Below are 20,069 nucleotides of genomic sequence, written 5' to 3'. Positions count from 1 at the left end.
TACTGCACTGGAAAAAGGGGACTGGATGTCTTAGGATATCAAAAAGCCTCAACAAAAAAATGATGCCACCAGAGAGGTAGTAGAGACAAAAAATATGGTGTGCCAAATTTGGAATGCCACTCCACAGGATCTAAGGGAAGAACCATCATTGGATTGGTTCAAATCTAAATTAAAAACTTTTTTATTCAGAGACGCTTTTAATACTTGAATATTCTTTTCAGGACGACTTATGACTGTCAACTTTTAACTCCTTCTTTAGCAGAATTTTAGATGTTATTTGCTCCCTTTCCTTTTGTTTCTTTCCCTTTTATGTTATTTCCTATTATTATATTGTAGTTCTTCCCTTTATTACCCCATTGTACCAGAAAGTCTCTAGTCATTGTTTTAGTAAGTCCCTAAATGTTGGTCTTTGCAAAAATGCAAAAATTAAACCTATTGGTTGTATTTTATTGTTCATTGCCTCGAAACTTTGTTTAGGCAATTAATCAAATTTTTAATTTAAAAAAACCTTGATATTGGAGTGGAGGTCTATTGGAACCCAGACAAGACTGAAATCTATATAAAGTGTCTGGTTTGCATAGAGCAACTGGTCTGGGACTAGTAATGATGATTCCCAGTTCTTAAACACTGCATCCTTTGGCCACTCCTTGTAGTCTAGAGCATCCATTAATTCTGCTCTTGGTTCTGTCTCTAACTCCATCTTAATAGGCAGAGCTTGTCCCATCTGTTTTAACAAATTTTGTGAAAAACAGACTTTCAGGTGGTGACATGAAGGAGACAGGTCTGATGATATCCCATAAGATTCTTCTGCAAAGAGCTCTTGGTAGTCAGAGGAGGAACACTGAGTAAGGTAAGAATCATATTCCTCTATGTCATGCCTCAGAGCTGGTAAACAAGTCAGATGTCAAGGTGAAATATGAGGACAGTGTTGAGGTGAACGTTGATGATATTGAGGAGCACGTTGATAAGTACTTCAGGATTGTCATTGAGAGGAATGTCGGTGTCAATCCAATGAATGTCTTGAATGGGACAAAGTACTATGTTCCCTCGAAGATGTGGGTCTTTTTGACATTGAGCATTGATGGTGTGGAGTCCGAGATCAATCTCTGGATGTTACCTTTGAGTGTTGCTTGGACTGGACAAAGGGTAGATGCTTTGGGGCAGGTACTTGCACCATGTGCATCTGCAGCATCCCAGCCAACTCCCTCTGTACCAGTTCTCTGATCTGGTCTTGTAAAAAAGGTATTGGTAGTGATGTTGCATGTGGTACACAAGGTGCGGGCTGAGTCTGGTGTCATGACACTGGTAACCTTGATGCCAAGGCATGCCTTAGAAGAGACACCAACTGCAGCAATGGCAATCTTGTCTCAGTGCACTGATGCTTTGAATGCATTGATGGAGTGAACACTTGAGATGATGACAATGCATTCCTGGAGGGAGAAGAGTGTTTGTGCTTCTTAGCATTTTTATGTGAATCCCCAGATGGAGGCTGCACCAATGATAAAGAGGGTGAGCGAGGTGTTGATATTGTCGGTGTCGATATCGATGTTGAAGATGATCTCTGGGCATCGGCATTAGAGTGTGCAGACATCTTCAATGTTCCCAAGGTTGATCTGAAAAGCCTTTCAAATTGTAGTTGTCTAGCCTTAAGTGACCTCTTCTGCAGTTTAAAACAATGAGGGCAAAAGTCAGGATGGTATTCAAGACCCTAGGCACTCAGTCACTGAAATCGTCCGGTTACAATGGGTGCACTGCTTGAAGCCGCCTGAAGCCTTGGACATCGAGGGGAACACCACCGACGCAAGGTCAAAAGACTCAATGGTCCAGGGTGGTCAAGTAAATTGTAAGCCAAAAAAGACTTTGCACTCTATGCTTGAAAACAGGCTGAGATGAGCCCAAAGGCCCAAACAAAAAAAAATCAGTCAAAACTCAGAAACTCTGAACCGCATTAATGATAAAATGAAAAACTATGAAGAAAACAAGTGAAAAACAAATGGGAAGGAAGGCACTGAAAAATATAAAAGTTTTACAAGCTTGAAGAAACTCCCTAAACACAGCTTTCCTGCTCCACAGAAAACTGAGAACTGATTGTCCAGTGAGCTGACATCATGTGGGAAGGCACAAGCACATGCATAGTATGCTTTCTTTTCAAAGATGCCTTTGATCTTTAGCTTTTTAAGTCAGAACCTCTTCATTACATTCAATGTTTCTTTTTCCTGCAGTTATTCTTCTTTCAATTATTTTGCTCTCCTTCCTTTTCTTTATTCTAATCTCCTTACTTCATTTCTAGCGGCTTTTTATTCCTCTGTTTTCTTTGATTTCTTCCTACACATCCTGTTGTTCTTCCCTTGTCTTCTTTCCTATCTAATACTGTATTTCTTCCCCTCCTCTCCCTTTGGAACAGTAAGCCCTGTATGTATGTATGTCTGCTATACCTCTTGATATGCTGTAAATTTTTTTTAACAATGTTCATCACTTAGAAGTACGATTAAGCGATTTATCAAATTATAAATAAAACTTAAGACTTTCCAGTCTTTTAAAGCGACAGTACATTTCTGTCCATACCGGGCTCTGTGGATGACATCACCCACATGTGAGAATATGCTGCCTACTTGTCCTAGGATAATTATAAATATACTGCTTCTTTGTTTCTTTATAACTCCAAACTTTTTCAATGTATGATGATTTTGTTATTTAACTGAAGAATGCTTTGGCCATACATATTTCATTTTTTTAATGAATGATTATGTGTGATGGGAGGTTGTAGAAAAAAACCCTCCTTGGACCCGATATTCAGACCATGGGAGTTAGCTGGGCTGACTCTTGTGGTCAGTGTTCAACCTGGATATTCAATACCAAGCCATTTCTGGCAATCTGCATTGAATATCCAGTCTATTTTTGGTCTCCAAAAGCTTAAGAACATAAGAATTTGCCGCTGCTGGGTCAGACCAGTGGTCCATCATGCCCAGCAGTCCGCTCACGTGGCGGCCCCCAGATCAAAGACCAGTGTCCTAACCGAGACCAGCCCTACTTGCATTCGTTCTGGTTCAGCAGGAACATGTCCAACCCTGTTTTGAATCCCTGGAGGGTGTTTTCCACTATAACAGATTCCGGAAGAGCATTCTAGTTCTCTACCACTCTCTGGGTGAAGAAGAACTTCCTTATGTTTGTACGGAATCTATCCCCTTTTAATTTTAGAGAGTGCCCTCTCGTTCTCTCTACCTTGGAGAGGGTGAACAACCTGTCTTTATCTACTAAGTCTATTCCCTTCATTACCTTGAATGTTTCAATCATGTCCTCTCTCAGTCTCCTCTTTTCAAGGGAGAATAGACCCAGCTTTTCTAATCTCTCACTGTAAGTACGGCAAATCCTCCAACCCCTTAACCATTTTAGTTGCTCTTCTCTGGACCCTTTTGAATAGTACCGTGTCCTTCTTCATGTACAGCAACCAGTGCTGGACACAGTATTCCAGGTGAGGGCGTACCATGGCCCGGTACAGCAGCATGATAACCTTCTCCGATCTGTTTGTGATCCCCTTCTTAATCATTCCTAGCATTCTGTTCACCCTTTTTGCCACCGCCATGCATTGCGCGGACAGCTTCATCGACTTGTCGACCAGTACTCCCAAGTCTCTTTCCTGGGGGGTCTCTCCAAGTACCGCCCCAGGCATCTTGTATTCATGTATGGGCTTTTTGATGCCGATATACAAAGCCGCAGTAGCAATTCCAGCATGGAAAATGCAATACAGTCCATTCAGTTTCTATGGGCTTCATCGCATTTTCTGCACTGGGAATTGCTACCACAGCTTTGTAAAAGGGGCCCTTATTCGCCCAAGCCAATATTCTGCACTGGTTGGCTAAATCTATAGCAGCCAAAGATAGACCAGCTATTTAAACAGCCTGATTTGGCCACTCTCTCTATCCTGTAAATCAGCGAACATCTCACGCTGAATATTAGCGCTTAGGTGGCTAAGTGCTATTTAACTGGCTAGGAGCCTTTTTTGGCCAGCTGAATATTGGGTGCCTTGTGCCCAGAAATCTACACATAAACAAAATTATTGCTCTAGCTTTTTTTCCAGGTTAAATTATGTTTGTTTTCTTGCAGCAGCTGCCATCGATACCATCTTGATATTGCAAAATTATTCAAGGGTGAATATACAATATAAGATCAGATCAACATGGTCAAAATATATAAAACTGCAGAAGACACTACAAACTGAGTTCTCCTGCCTAATTTTAAGAGTCAGTCTGCAGTCAATATTTAATTGAATTCAATATTTTTATTTACTGTAGAAAGTTGAAAATAGTAGAATAATATTTTGTTCATTCTATACAAAGTCATTTAGCACCATTAACATTCTGGCATGTGCAATTTTAGTGTATCATCATTTTATACTTCTTTCTTGTTTTTACTCCTTTTGACTCTTTTTCGTGGCTTAGATGGAATGTTTTGACAACAATCACATATCCAGTGTCCTAGAGGAGAGAGAGAAATTCATTAATTTATTTAAATAGAATACATTTTCTAACAATGCTAAAATATATATCTACCATGCTCTGTAAAATATTTAGAAAGTTCACACAGGGGTCAATTTATTTGCAATTAGTTCAAGATAATTGAGTGTTGCCTGTAGCAACTGTTTAACACCCCCCCCCTTTTTTAATAAAAGTGTAGCACGGTTTTTAGTACCGGCTGCAGCGGTAACAGCTCTGACGCTCATAAGAATTCAATGAGCATCGGAGCTGTTACCGCCGTAGCTGGTGCAAACAAAATGTGCTACACATCTGTAAAAAAAGGCGGGGGGGGGGGGGGTAAAAGAAGTGAGATGCTACCATTACTTTACTCAAACAATTTATAACCTGCCTTGCAAAGATCCAATGTTGTCAAGGTGAGGTACAATCATAATAGTAAAAACTGAATAGTGCTCCAAATAGCGATTTAAATTCAAATACAAATAATCCGAGGCTCTACTGTGCTAAATCCTACTGAAATAAACATTTGATCTCCGATTTCACATTGCTATGTTTATTATTAGTTATGTTAAAGCTCATATTCAGTATTTGTATTTGGATGAATAATAATAGGAATATATGCTATTTGGTACAGCTCTAAATTATATGTTTATGTTATTACAAAACTTTCTATACCACTTTTTATGAAAAACGGGAGAACAAGATAATGATGGATGGAAGAGAAGAGACACAGAGAATGGAGCAATGTTGGATGAGGAAGAAGAGAGACAGGTTAATACTAGACAGGGAGACGCGAGAGAGACATGGGGTAATGCTGGATAGGAAGAAACAGAAAGAGAAGGGGTAATGCTATAGGGGGGAAGGCAAAGAGATGGGGCAAAGCTGATTGGCAGGAGGAGACAGAGAGACACAGATGGCAAAGGGAGTGATGGAAGAGTAAATGAAAGACTGAGGAATAAAAGGAAGAAGAATGGATAGGCTTGGTGAGAGAAAGATATGGAACACTTCAGATTTCCAGAATTGTGCTTGTTGCAGCAAGACCTAGAAAGTTGTTTTTTTTCAAGTTTTCAAGTTTTATTAAATTTGATAAATCGCTTATTACATACTAAGCGAGTAACATTTAAAAATATATGGTGTATAACATTAAGAGGGGGGGTAAAAAAACAAACTGACAATACAGACGAACTTGGATACATAAGGAAAGGGCCAAGGAGGGCAAAAAGTTACAAAATTGCTGTTTTTCTAGAGAAAAGAGAGCAAAAGCCGAGTAAAGGAAAAAACATTAGGATTGGGATAAAATGGATAAAAAGAGTTATTTTAAAGATTAAAAGAAACTTTGAAAAGAAAAGTTTTTAAGTTGGTTTTAAATAAGTTAAGATCTTTAACTTCTCTTATGTATAAGGGGAGAGTATTCCAGGTAAGAGGAGCCATAACTGAAAATATGTCATGACGTCTGGTTCCAATAATTTTCAAGGAAGGAACCATAAGCAGCCCTTGTGTTATAGACCGCAGGGAACGAGTCGAGTTATATGGAACTAGTAACCGGTCTATGAATTGTGGTTCATTAGTGGATAATGTTTTAAATGCTAAGAGTAATATTTTGTATGTTATTCGTTGATTAATGGGAAGCCAATGTGAGTCTATTAAAAAAGGTGTTACGTGATCGTATTTTTTACCATTGTGAATAATTTTAATTGCAGTATTTTGGATTATTTGTAAACGTTTTTTTTCCTTTTGAGTGATATTTAACAGAAGTGAATTACAGTAATCTAATTTAGATATGACAAGGGAATGTATTAAAATGTTTAAGGATTTCAGTTCTAGGAACTTAGACATAGAGCAAATTAAACACAAACCTGCAACAAACATAATGCCAGCTGCGGAAACCCTGAGAGAACATCTAACCCAGCTCCACGGGGAGAACATCTTTAAACCCACCAGAAACTTCTTCTATTCTATGGACTTTTCCACCCAAACTCAAATTTCTGACTGACATTCCCACCAAAATTCAAATTGGTGGACTGCCCTGTTCCCAATCAGGTCAGTGAACCCACTATTTACAAAGTCACACTGCAGACTTCAGAGCATACCCTGAAGAAAGCCACAGCATGGTGGCTGAAACGTTGGTTTCTACCTGACAAAGACGCAGCGAGACCTGGAAACCTGCAACAAGCAAGACTAAGAATGTTATAATGCCTCTGTATCACTCAATGGTGCGACCTCACCTTGAATATTGCATTCAGTTCTGATCTCCTTATCTAAAAAAAGATATAGCGGCACTAGAACATGTTCAAAGAAGAGCGACCAAGATGATAAAGGGGATGGAACTCCTCTCGTATGAGGACTGATTAAAAAGGTTAGGGCTCTTCAGCTTGGAAAAGAGATGGCTAAGGGGAGATATGATTGAAGTCTACAAAATCCAGAGTGGTGTAGAACAGATACAAGTGGATCAAATTTTTACTGCATTAAGATTTACAGACACTAGCGGACACTCAATGAAGTTACAGGAGAAAATATTTTTTCATTCAGAGACTAGTTAAACTCTGGAATGCGTTGCCAGAGGATGTGGTAAGAGCAGTTAATGTAGCTGGTTTAAAAAAAGGTTTGGACAAGTTCCTGGAGGAAAAGCCCATAGTTTGCTGTGGAGACAGACATGGGACAGTAATATGGAATGCTGCTACTATTTGGGTTTTTGCCAGCTACTTGTGACTTGGATTGGCCTCCACAAATACAGGATACTGGGCTAGAAAGACCATTGGTCTGACCCAGTAAGGCTAGTCTTACATGTTCTTACATTTTTATACAGAATCTGGGGGTAAATCAAAGAAAATTAAGCAATTTTAAAACCTCACTAATTTTGCAGAAAAAAATATGTACAGCCCAAGTTTCTCACATATATTTGAAGATAGTGCTTTTTTTAACTATATATTCTGCATTTTGATTACTTAACTGCACATGCAATATGACATTTCAAAAGCAGGCATATAATGCCTTTACCGTGTGTATGAAAGAATGAGCTAGAATGCGAGTGATGAGATGTAGACATTACAGAACACCACACGGTACATGGAATTGTGAAATTACAAAGATACCAAAAAAGTAATGATCAGAATTTGTGATGGAAAAGATACCCTCTTGTTCATTAATTTTCTCCCTCTTTGTATAAAGTTATGTTTGTTTTGTTTTCTTTATTTTACTTGAGGTGAAAAAATGAGAAGCTATTGCACTTTATTATATGATAGTTCCTCCTTTTTGTTTCTGTTCAGTTGAAACCACCACTGGGATCTCGGTTCCATAAGCCTTCATTTGCAGCAGGTTTGTTTCTTCTTCGTTAACAGATCCCTGTTATCCTATTGTTCCCTGAAACCTGGAGCTACGATAGCCTCTAACTCAGATTTTCAAGTGTCATCCTTATGACAATTCCTGTCTCCCAACGGCTGTGAATCTTGCCTCTGATCCCCAGCTGACCTGATCCAGAAACTAAATTATGGACCCTCTGCATGGCAGCACTGCCACGGTATCAACTAGGCTGGTGCATTGTATATCAACTTATAACTTAGCTGCCAACTTGAATTCTACTCTATACACTGTGCTCAGCCAGTTAATGAAAAGCAAAATTGTCAAGTACCCTTATAGACCACTAACAGAACCCCCCCCCTTCTGTTTTATATCCAAGAATCCACCTCCTTAGTAACTCATTTTTTGAATGACTTCAATATATTCTTAGATGAACTGGTGCTGGATGGATTACACAACAGGGAGGGCAAAAGAGAGAAGGGGTTATTTGCTGCAAATAGATAGCTACTCTTTCTCATTAGGCTGAAAAATAAAAATGATAACTGCTTGGCAAAAAATGGAGATATTACACAATGGAATCTAACAAGTCACATTACCTGAAGGAATAGAGCCCAAGCCAACACAAAAAGTGTGATAACCACGATCACACTGGTCACAGAACATCATTTCTTCTTCATGGTGAGGCTGGCCACATATGATGCATGTTTTACACTCCATACATTGCCATGGGTATTTCTTGATCACATTAATGAGTTCCGTAGACATGTTCAAGCAAGAAGGATGGACTAAATTAACAAAAACAAATAAGCAAACTCACCACCATGTTAATGTTCTTACAAGGAAAACCTGTTCTAGAAATTTCAAATTCTAACATTTAAGCCAGGTGAGATAAATAACTATACAGGTAGGAAGTTAATCTCAGTTAACTTAAAGTAGTAATGTTTGATGGTGAAGTTACTTGCTTAATTTATTTTGAGATATCACATCTAGAGCAGTTTGCTATTTTTTTCATTCAGTACATCTGGAGGATACAGACCAAGTTGGTGTTGCACACACTCCAGCAGTGGTACAAAACTGCTGCACTAGTATTGCTAAAAGTAGAATTTGTAGTCAGTTCACCAGCAAACATCTTTGAAATGCGTTTATTTTAATTAACCAGTCTCCCCTGGCTAGACAATAGGACTGGTCATTTTAGGGGGCTGCTGACAAGTTTCAAGTTTATTAAGATTTGTTATCTACGCAATATCATATATTTCAATGCGTATAACAATTTCTTAAAAAAGGGGAAGACAAAACAAGACATGTATTCAAATTATATACGTTCTAATACAAACTGGTACAAAAGGCAAGGGGGATGAGCTACAATCTTTAAAGAAAGAAAAGAAACATTTAGGGAAGAACACATATGGTGGGAACACATAAAAAAAATAAAGGATAATTTGACGACCTACTCGTAAGATTGATAAAGGTCTAAAGGTTTAATAATTGGTAAGTTTTGCTGAATGCTGAAATCACACATGCTCCTTTAAAGCAGTGTATCGCAAACTGTGCCGCATGAGATTTCAGGTGTGTCACGAGATACCGGGGAGGAGAAGCGCCAGCGCCGGCTGACTGCCTACAGGACGTGCCTCTCCTCCTCCCTGGCGTTTCTCCTACTCTCCGCACCTCTTCTTTTTCAGCACCTCCCACTGGCAGCTCAGGGCCCCGTCTGGAGGGCCTCAGTGCATGCGTGGAAGTCGATGTGATGACATCACGCATATGTATGATGTCATCACAGCGACGCCCTTGCACTTCTGGGTGCCCTCGAGCCGCAGCTGCCAGTTCAGTGTGCTGCGGCTTGTAAAGTTTGCGAGACACTGCTTTAAAGAAATCGATTCACTTTTGATGTACTAAAGTTGAATCAAACCAATATATTATGGGGGGACTGGATGGCTCAAGAGAATTTAGATAAAGGGACATGAATTTGATACACAGTCAAATCTCGGTTTGCGAGTGTTTTGCAAGACGAGCAAAACACTCAGCAAACTTTTGACTCGCAAACTGAGTGTTGACTCAATTTGTGAGCACTCCCCTCCCCCCCGATAACCAGCATCGCTCCCCCCCGCTCGCAAAGGCCCCCTCGCTCCAACCGGCACCCCCTCCCCCCGCGCAACTTAAACTTACCCCCCCCCCCTGTCTGGCACCGACATGCAGGCACAGATCGTGCCGGTGCCTAGAAGATCTTCCGGCTTCTGCCTGCCTTGAGCATGTATCTGCACATGCTCAAGGACTTCTGAAATGCTGGCCATCAGATCATCCAGACCCTTTCCGAACAACATCTGTTCTTTGAAAAGGAGCCTGCTGATTGTTGTCTTGGAGGTGAAATCTTCCGCATATTGCCTGATCCAGAGCATTCTGAGGGCTGAAATAGAATAAGCCGAGACTATGCTCATGACTCTGATGATGTCGTAGAAAGCATCGGCTACATAATCCATCCCTGCTAGCATAAGCTGGGGCAAAGGCTTGTCCTCTGCCAGGATGAGCCCATGCATCTTGGTATGACAAGTGTGTGCCACAAAAGAGGCTGCTGCAGCTGCTTTGATATGTAAGGCCAAAGCTTCAAACTGCCTTTTCAGTACAACATCCACTCTATGGTCCTGGATATCCTTTAATACTACGTCTCCCTAACTTGGCAGGGATGTACGTTTGGTTACCTGAGTAACCAAGGAATCCACCTTAGGCTGTCTGAACATCTGTTGACACTCCTGTGCCATAGGATGCAGCCTAGACATTGTCTTGGCTACCTTTAAAGAGCCCTCAGGAGCAACCCAGTGTTCTATGACTAAAACACTTATATCAGGATGCCAAGGAAAAGACGTTGGCTGAGCTCTCACTCCGCTCAGGATAGAACACGAAGGGGCCTGCTGGGAGTCTTAACTGTAACTTCTGTAGGGAGTCAGTAATGAGCTCTAATAGCATTGTAGGCTTGAGCAGCTGGCATACTTGGTCAAGGGACACCACTGCTTCCTATGTAATTGTTCCTGTTTGCAACCTATATCTCCCAGCAAGGAAGACTCGTTCTGTGACAGCAAGTGCATACAGACTGATCCCTCGCCCTCCAAGTCCCTGTCAGAAAGGTCCACAGTATCCTGGTCAGCTGCTGCTAATGACCCTTATTCGCCCTTATTTGCCATGGGAGCCCAAACCCCTTTCCATAAGCCCTGGCTCACTGCTAGACCTCATATGATGATCCTGGCTATCCAAATAAGTTCTCCATATCAAATTAACAAATTCAAGAGAAAAGGCTTCACTAGGCATCACTGAGTCCTTTTAGATAACTCCACCTTATGTCTCTTGGGCTCCACAGCTCTTATGTTTAGGTATGCCGCTGTTCCAGGGCTCCGGGAGGGATTTTCTCTTGGTAGACAGGCCTTCCAGAGGTTCCTCAGCCCTAGAAACCAAAGGGAAGGCTAAGCCTGATGCTCCCGCCTCCCCTTCACGTTCTGCATGACACATGGTTCAAGGGCGCTCTTCCAGGATCCATCCAGTGCAAAACTGGCATGAATTAAAGAGCATGAAGACTCCATCCCTGTCAGCCTTGAGGTAAAATGAGGTGATTTGAAGGATCTGGAGAACTTTGAAAAAAATTGGGAAATCCAAGATGGCTGTCATGGCAGCATTTTGGTACAAAAATCCAGCTCAAAAACACCTTAATTAAAAGTAAACACAGAAAACAGGATTTTAGAGGTGGAGCATGAGGATGCCCTAGAGCAGGGGTGTCAAAGTCCCTCCTCGAGGGCCGGAATCCAGTCGGGTTTTCTGGATTTCCCCAATGAATATGCATTGAAAGCAGTGCATGCAAATAGATCTCATGCAGATTCATTGGGGAAATCCTGAAAATCCGACTGGATTCTGGCCCTCGAGGACCGACTTTGACACCAGTGCCCTAGAGGATGTGGCAGAAACCTTCAAAAATAGTTTTTTCAGATTCCCCCGATTTTGCCCATAGGCTGTAATAGCCTTATTCATGTGACATGTGCTTTGAAGGTGCTACAGCCTGCCTCAGCTCTAAGAAGTAGCTGATCTGGGAGAAGAATCCCTGCCTCAATCAACCAGTCCTCCAAATGCTGAGATCTTCAGGCTGCAAGTCGGACTGATCCTCAACCCCTGCGGAACTGCACACAAAAAGGGGGGAGGCTAAATTGCAGCTGGCAACCTGAAGAACCCCACTGAGCCCCCTGTGGATGCCTAACACTGCTAGGCCTCAAGCCCCTGCAAATCAGTAGGCAAGGTAAGCTACTAAGGAAACAGACCCCGAGTTCCACAAAGTTTTCTTGTAGGCTGGCCAAACACGTCCCCAAGGGATTAACCTGCGGGTTGCAGATCCAAGTCTGATTCTTCTCCATGCAGTTTCAAGTTCAAGTTTATTGAGCACCTGATACACCGTCTATCAGGGTTATTTAAACAATTTACAATGCAATCAAAGATAAAAACATAATCAAAAAGTTCTATTAAAATATACAAGGGGCTCAATTACTAAGATGAGCAAATGTGAATACAAGAGGTGAGAGCGGGAGAGAATACACTGGGGAGCTTTAATGCACCAATAGCTGCAAACCTCATGAAAAATATCAAAAATAATACATAAAGAAATATACAGAGCAGATCAGAAAGACACCTTCTGGCTCACGTGCAAAAGGAAAAACTGAAGGGGGCAGAAGAGCCCACTTGAGAAGGAGGAGAAGTTTAGGGGGAATACCCTGCTGTCCAGAATGACACACCTATTGTACTAGAAACTATATTTACAGTAATAAAACCCTCTCTTTGGCGTAATCTTCTACTGTATCCATTGCTTTAAAAGTGGCCTCAAAATTTCAGAATATTTTTGGAGAATAACTTACTACAGCAACTAAAATCTGGGATACCGGGGGTTACCTCAGGATTTGGACCCTTCCCCCTGTTCTCCCCTCAATTTATGTTTTATTATGTAACTTTGATCTTTACACTATATCTTCTTCTACTTTTCTACATTAACTAGGCCAGGGCTGCCCAAGTCCAGTCCTCGAGATCTACTGGCAAGCCAGGTTTTCAGGATATCCACAATGAATATGCATGAGAGAGAGATTTGCATACCAAGAAGGCAGTGCAGGCAAATCTCTCTCATGCATATTCATTGTGGATATCCTGAAAACCTGGCCTGCCAGTAATCTCGAGGACTGGACTTGGGCGACCCTGTACTAGGCTATTTTAGAAATGTGTTATTGTAAACCACTGAGATGGTATTCCCATTAGTGGTATATCAAATGTTAGTTAACCTGAAACCTGAAAAAAATAATGCTCCCTTTAAAGGCTCTGTTACAGAATGACTAGTCTACAAAATTAAAAAAATAAATCTTATAAAGACAAACACTATTTAACATCATGTATTTACTTACCACCATTGTCACATTGAGAGCAGTGTATAATCGTTTCAGGCCTTCCTTTCTTGCTGGAATCTTTACCCTTCAGACAAATTCGACAAACAGCATTTGGACTGACCTTTGGCTGGAAGGGTAGAAAAGGGCTATAAAATCATATATGAAGAACTTGGTATGGGCTCAATAGGATCAGAGTAATTAATTATCTATGCATCCATTTCACGCTTTGGATAATATAAACTGATTAAAAACAATTATTTCTCAACCCTAGCTTAAAGGAGCACATTAAAATTCAATTAAAAACTACTGCTTGCCCTGGATCGGTAGCATGGAATGTTGATACTCTTTGGGTTTTGGCCAAGTACTAGTGACCTGGATTGGCCACTGTAAGAACAGGCTACTGGGCTTGATGGACCTTTGGTCTGACCCAGTAAGGCTCTTCTTATGTTCTTAGGATTAGTATTTGGCTTCTCTGTTTGAGCCAGTGATCCAAACATTTCTCTCACCATTTCCTCCAATCTATGCTGTTCTACACAAATTAAATGTTGTTCCGAATACCTCTGGATCACCTTCTATCCAATTCAAAAGATGATTTGGAAGACTAGAGGTGTAGCCTAATGGTTGAAGCAGTTGCCCGAGATCTGGGGAAGCTTGATTCAAATCCCACTGAGGATTCTCATGATCTTGGGTAAGTCACTTAGGGGCCCTTTTATTAAAACTTAGCGTGTGCTAATAGACATTAGTGCACACTAAATGCTACACATCCTATTTTATATCTATGAGCCATGTGGCATTTAGTACATGTTAATAATGTCCATTAGCATGCACCAATCATTAGTAAAAGGACACTTTAAGCCTCTATTGCCTTCGGTACAAAACTAAGATTGTAAGCCTTGTAAACCTTTTGTGGACAGGAAAATATTTAATGTACCTGAATGTAACTCACCTTGAACTATACTGAAAAGTTATCAGCTAAATCATTTTCCTTCCCTTTTAGGGGCAATAAGGACCATTCAATATAGAGTGCCTAAATTTAAGCACCAAGGGCCATGTTGTATATTTTTAATTTTATGTTATGGTGCTCACATGGAATTACTTCTACCGCTACCCCATTAGTTACCCCAACTGTCTGTACCCCAAAAAATAGCCCAAAAAATAGCACTTAGGGCTCCTTTTACTAAGGTGCGCTAGCGTTTTTAGCGCGCGCTCCATTGCTACGCACGCTAACCTCGTGCTACGCGCCAAAAACTAACGTCAGCTCAATGGAGGCATTAGCGTCTAGCGCAAACAGCAATTTAGCGTGTGCTAAGCACACGCTAAAACCACTAGCACAGCTTAGTAAAAGGAGCCTTTAGTGCAATTTTGGAAAATGAAAACATACTAGGGTTGTCCAGAAAAACCTAAAGTTAGAAAAACTGTGTGAATTTAAGTCTTTCCCATGAATCTGATTGTGCTTGATCAGAAAATAATTTTTTTTTTTTTTATTTTGAAGCCCATCCTGGGGTCACTCAAAGCCACTGATAATATACAACTGTTTTTCTTAAAATTTGCTATTACTTTTGCTTAATGGAGCAAATTTCTTGGTATAACAACTTTTATGTTTTTATACACAGCAATGATACATTGATAAGAAGACATTTTATGCATAAAATCTAGCAGTAGTTTATTAAATGAAACTTCAATATTTGCACTTTATTGTGGAAAATAGCAGAAACTTAACATATTTTGCTAATAGCTAAACATGTACACTTTGGTGTAGTCATCTATCAATGGCGTTCCAAACACTTAAGCCTTCAATGTCTTCTTGAGCTAGTCAGGATAAAGCCAGTGAGGTCTTGTTACTTATGTAGGTCTCCCCTGCTTTTGTGTAAGTCACTAGAAGATAGCTAAAGTAAACCATGCTTTGGCTATACAAGAATCCTATTTTGGAGGTCTGGCTAGAGCCAGGCCTGTGTTTGGGCAACCATGCAAGTATCTGTATATACTGTGGGTTTCAGGGCTGTGCAAAGTTTGCATCTCAAGTTAGATACATTATTCTTTATTTACTATGTCTGTGAGGTAACAGAGTTCAGCATTTGTTTAATAAAGGGGCTTTTGTTTCACTTTTTATCCTTGTCTGTGTTTTTTTAAAAAAGGCCTCACTCCCACACCTCACACAAAATAGCACACCCTTATATTCCTTTAAAAAATAGCCTATTGGAAAGCGTCAGCACAAAGTACACTTGCTCAGAAGCAGAACTCATTTACAGTATACATTACTGAACACATAGATAAACTAAAAGAAAAACGTTCTACACAAATCAAATAGGTTTAGAAATCCAAAACACCAAAAAATTATTACTAAAAGAACTCACAGACACCAAACCCTATCTGGCCACTAACAATGCCCCCCCCTCCATTCTGCCTCCCAACTAGCAGAATTCTTTAGAAACAAAATCACAATAGCTAGGGATACCTTCACTGGAACCCCAACCCAACTGGATGAGATCACTCTCCCCCCCACCCCCACCCCCCCCGAGAAAGAGTCATGTGCAGCGAACAGAACCTGGTCTGACTTCTCAAAACATCAATGGTCCAACATAAACAAACTATACAATAAATACAGCCATGCAAGATATGACCTCAACCACTGCCTCCCATACCTGTTAAGAACCTCAAGCCTGAAATTCCGCACTCACCTCACGAAAGGGATACAGTCTATGCTCACTGATGGCCTTTTCTCACAAGATCTCAGTGAAATCTATTCATGCACGACTGGGTTGACAGGACACATTTTATGCATGAAAGATCACTGTCATCCCAAAGCGACACTAACATGGAGATCAGCCAGCAGATCAAGAATATGAAGACCAAAAGTAGCATACTTGAGTTAGATTTATACAATGGAGGCACTACCTGGGAGAAAATAGAAGCCATTATGGTCGATTGAGATGGGTGGAAAAAGTTTGTTGTTCAACATACATTAATATACCAAAAAAGAACTAAAAATAGAGAATAGCATGGGGATGAATCCTTGAGGCATACCCACTTTGTATTAAAAAAGGCCATGAAACTCTTTAACCAACCTTAACTAATAAAATTTGGATCATATCACCTAAATAAACTGAGTTTCTAGCTCCCAATTATCATTTCATTTTATCATCAAAATTTCTCACTGCTATGATGGGCTACTATTGAGGGTAGGGTTTATTTTTATTTGGCAGGGGAGAGTAGTTAAGAGGTAATGGCATAATGCGGCAGGTAGTTTGGGGGCTGTTGTATAGTTCTGGGAGTGAGGGTGGACTGGGGTATGAAATAGTTTAGGAGTAATTTTGGGAAGTAGTATTGGGCAGTGAGTATAGCAGGAGTATTTGCGGATTGTGGATATGGGGGTGGCAATAGTTGAGGGTATGATTGTATATTGGGGGGAGTTATGGGGATGATGGGTAAATTAAGGTTAGTCAGAGATAATTGGGGTGAAGGGATGTTGGGAAAAGATGTGGGTTGTTGTGATGTGGTGGTGATAGTGCAGTTTTGGAGATAATTTGTGGGGAGTGGTAGTTTTTGGTCTGAAAACAACTGGAGGTGATGCAGAAGTTGTAGGAGTAGATTTGAGGAGTTGGAGTACTTAGAGGCGATGGGTTAGATACGACATGGTAGTTCTACAAAGTAAGGGTAGCCGGGGATAAGGTAGTTGCGGGGGTAGATTTGGAAGTTTGAGGCAGTAGAGGGTATGATGGGGGAGTTTTGGGGGCAACAAAATAGTTATAGTGATGGTAGGATTGTGGCGTGAGGTAGTTGTGGTGGGAGTTTTGGGGTACAGACAGTTGGGGTAACTAATGGGGTAGCAGTAGAAGTAATTTCATGTGAGCACCATAACATAAAATTAAAAATAAATTGTATTTATATACCACAATACACCATGGAGGTCGATGTGGTTAACAAAAATTATCTAAAGACCATACATAATTGGTAAAACGGTTAATGAATACGAAAATCCAAATAGGTAAAAAGACTGAGATACTGTTAATTTGGAAAAATTGGGTATATGAAGGATAATGTACAAGGACTTGAATTTCATTAACTCTATGAATTTCATTACCTCTCCGAGCTGAAGTAATCATAATCAAAACTAAGATAGATATAGCTCAAATGGAGGGTTTAGAAGTTGAGTGAGAATGAAATTCAAAATCACAAGGGACAGATTAATTAATATAAGGTCTCAGGCAATCATCATATGAATCTGGGTTTACCCCTAGTGGTATGTGGTAAACAGAGATAGCAGATAAATGAATGTGTATTGAGTTTGTTTTCAAATCTGTGTGTTAGTAATGGAATAGGACATGATTAGGATCTCAATGCACTGATGTTTGAACTTAATGCACTGATGTTTGAACTATATCCATTCCAATTGGTACAAGAAGAACTTTTATAAGGCAGCTTCCTTGAGGCTAAAAGTACTAATTGCACATCTTGGGAGACAGATAAATAAATTATTTCCCTTTCAACATACAAGCTATGAGTGAAAAAGCCTTACATTTGGATAGATCATCTGACCTTGTTTTAGAAGACTGAGATTTGAATTTAGAAGACCAGTTCATCTGGGTATATGGACATTTCATCAAGTCCACTCTGAAAACTACAAAGCTTATCTTTTACGAGAAAGTGAAAAAAATGCTTGAGTACCTAAATAAATTCATGTGAACCATTCTGAGCTCCCCTGGGAGAATGGTATAGAAAACTGAAGAAAGAATTATCCAGCACTAGAAAATATATGTGAATGTATAGTTTTGGTTCATGGGGTGGCTGAGAGGTGAAGGCTTAAGGTGATAGAATAGTTGTAGAGGGTAGTTTTGGGAAGTCAGTGGTAGTTGTGAGGATATTAATTGCAGTAGTTGTCATAGAGTTAGCTATGGGGGTGCAGTTTTGTGGGTCTTGGTAGTCTTGGATAGTGAGGGAGGTATGAAAGGTGATGAGTAGTTTTAGGTGGTAAAGTAATTGTGGTGGTAGCAAACAAAATATTATCGGGTAGTTTTGGTGGGTGAGGATGATTGGGTGGTAATGAGGTAGTAGTTGTGGGGGAGGTATGAAATGTGATCAGGTAGTTTTGGTAGGTGAGGGTAGTTGAGTGGTAATGAGGTCGTTTTGGAGGAGGAGTTTGTAGGCAGTTTAAAAGCAGCAGTTCTATAACTGCTAGGTTTCACTGTATCTAAGCAACTATGCTGCAGAAGCCGGAACCACTCTCTCACAGAAATACATGGAGCCATTTTTAAAGAGGAGCTTATTTTTCTGGAACTCCCAAATTCAATTCTCAAACTGGATATGTCTCTTCACCAGTTTTTTTCCATATGCCAAATTTGAAACTATTCTTTTACATTTTTAGAGAGCTACTTTGCTTCCAGATGGATGGACATTCTCAACTGCATGTGTAATTCGTTCCAACTCCTGTTGGGTAGAAAAAATAAAAAGCAAGAGATTGTGTGTATGTGAGAAAGGAGATCAAGGGCTGGGAAGGAAAAGAGACAACCAGAGTGTGTGTGTGTGTGTGTATATATGTGACAGAAGGGAGATATCAAGAATATAAGGATGAACGAAGGAAAAGTAATGTTGGAAACAGAGGGGCAAACAAGAGAATGGAGCAGAAGTGAGGAGAAGAGAAAAAGCAAAGGTGGGGGACGGGATCACATGCTTTGTTTATTTTTCCATCTGTTCAGGGTTGTAAAAGTAAGAAGTCTTTGGATCATACATTAGCATTTCAGGCTAATTTCTATGATAGGGAATTTCGACCTTTGTTGCATAGTGCTTGTTCTTACAAACATTTTAGAACTCAATTGAAAACTTATCTTTTCTCAAAGTACTTGGCAAAATAATTTATATGATTCTTATGTTATTTTATTATTAATATTTTGTTAACCGCGTTGAACTTACGGTTACGCGGTTTATAAGTACGTTGTTATGTTATGGGGAGAAAGCAGAGAAAAGGATGACAGGAAGAGAGGGGCCTAAGGAGAGCAGGAAATGGAGAACCCATGGTTTTGGGGAAATTTATAGCTCTAACATTCCAGTGACCAAAAACTCCATATAGTGAAAAGCTTCTTAGATGACATCACAATGACTTTTAGCCTAGATAACTTTCCTGAGAGGAAAAATTGTGTGAAAACTGAATACATCCCTCTAACTAATGCCTGAGATAAAGGAACTTGAACAGGAAACTGTGCATAATATCTAGGCGTGGAGGACGGAGTGAAAATCATGCATAAATCACTGAGAGAAAAGATCAGTAAAGAAATCTGTAGAAGACTTAAAGTGATATGGAATGAAAGATTAGATTCTTACCTAGATAATCTTGTTTCTGTTAATATACACAGGAATCCATACATTAGGTGATCAATCCATGCTCATGGCGTCAGTCGTTAGGGTCATCCATGAGGAGATTTGTAGGGGTATGCCTTTTGATAAGGCGTCCAGTTAGAGCCACTAATGCAAGCAGTTCCTCACCTTCCCTATTCAGAGAAGCTGGGGCTGTAGGGAATGTCTCTGCGGGGACCAACTGGAGAGAAGAGTATCTTGGAGAGGCACATATACATTCTCACCCAGGGAACTACCTCCAGGGTTGCTGCCATCGAACCCAGTACCTGAAGGTAATGCCAGGTTGTGGGATTCGGCATTACTAAGAGATCCGAAATTTGTTTTTTAAGCTTGTTTGCATGGCTTGGGAAGAAATATATGGCTGCAAACAGAAAATACTGTTGAAGGACAAGAAATCTTAAGCATTTCATGTGGTCCGGGAAAATGAGAATATGAAGGAACGCCTTCATCAGATCTAGGGAGGCTAGGAATTCCCCCAGAGCCACCGCCACAATGACAGACCGAACCATCTCTATGTGGAATCATGGTACTCTCAGTGCTGCATTTATGGACTTTA

General features: G+C 40.3%; 1 protein-coding gene across 4 annotated transcripts in view; it reads right to left on the bottom strand.

Annotated features, from left to right (window-relative positions):
- Positions 1-4,267: 4,267 nt before the first annotated feature.
- PHF10 (PHD finger protein 10) overlaps positions 4,268-20,069 on the bottom strand; it is a 173,560-nt gene continuing 157,758 nt past the window's right edge. For 2 of the 4 annotated variants that reach the window (XM_033937285.1, XM_033937284.1), the window contains 3 exons: positions 13,184-13,292; positions 8,366-8,554; positions 4,268-4,475 (listed from right to left, as the gene is read on the bottom strand). In XM_033937285.1, the coding sequence (XP_033793176.1) occupies positions 4,390-4,475; positions 8,366-8,554; positions 13,184-13,292 (384 nt within the window). In that variant the 3' untranslated portion in view covers positions 4,268-4,389. The remainder of the gene's footprint in view (positions 4,476-8,365; positions 8,555-13,183; positions 13,293-20,069) is intronic. The other 2 variants (XM_033937288.1, XM_033937287.1) reach the window with 1 other exon arrangement.

This window comes from Geotrypetes seraphini, chromosome 3 (assembly GCF_902459505.1).
Source record: "Geotrypetes seraphini chromosome 3, aGeoSer1.1, whole genome shotgun sequence".
NCBI classification, from domain to species: Eukaryota; Metazoa; Chordata; class Amphibia; order Gymnophiona; family Dermophiidae; genus Geotrypetes; species Geotrypetes seraphini.
The sequence above is the reverse complement of the archived record's forward strand: the minus strand, read 5'-3'. Positions and strand labels throughout refer to the sequence as shown.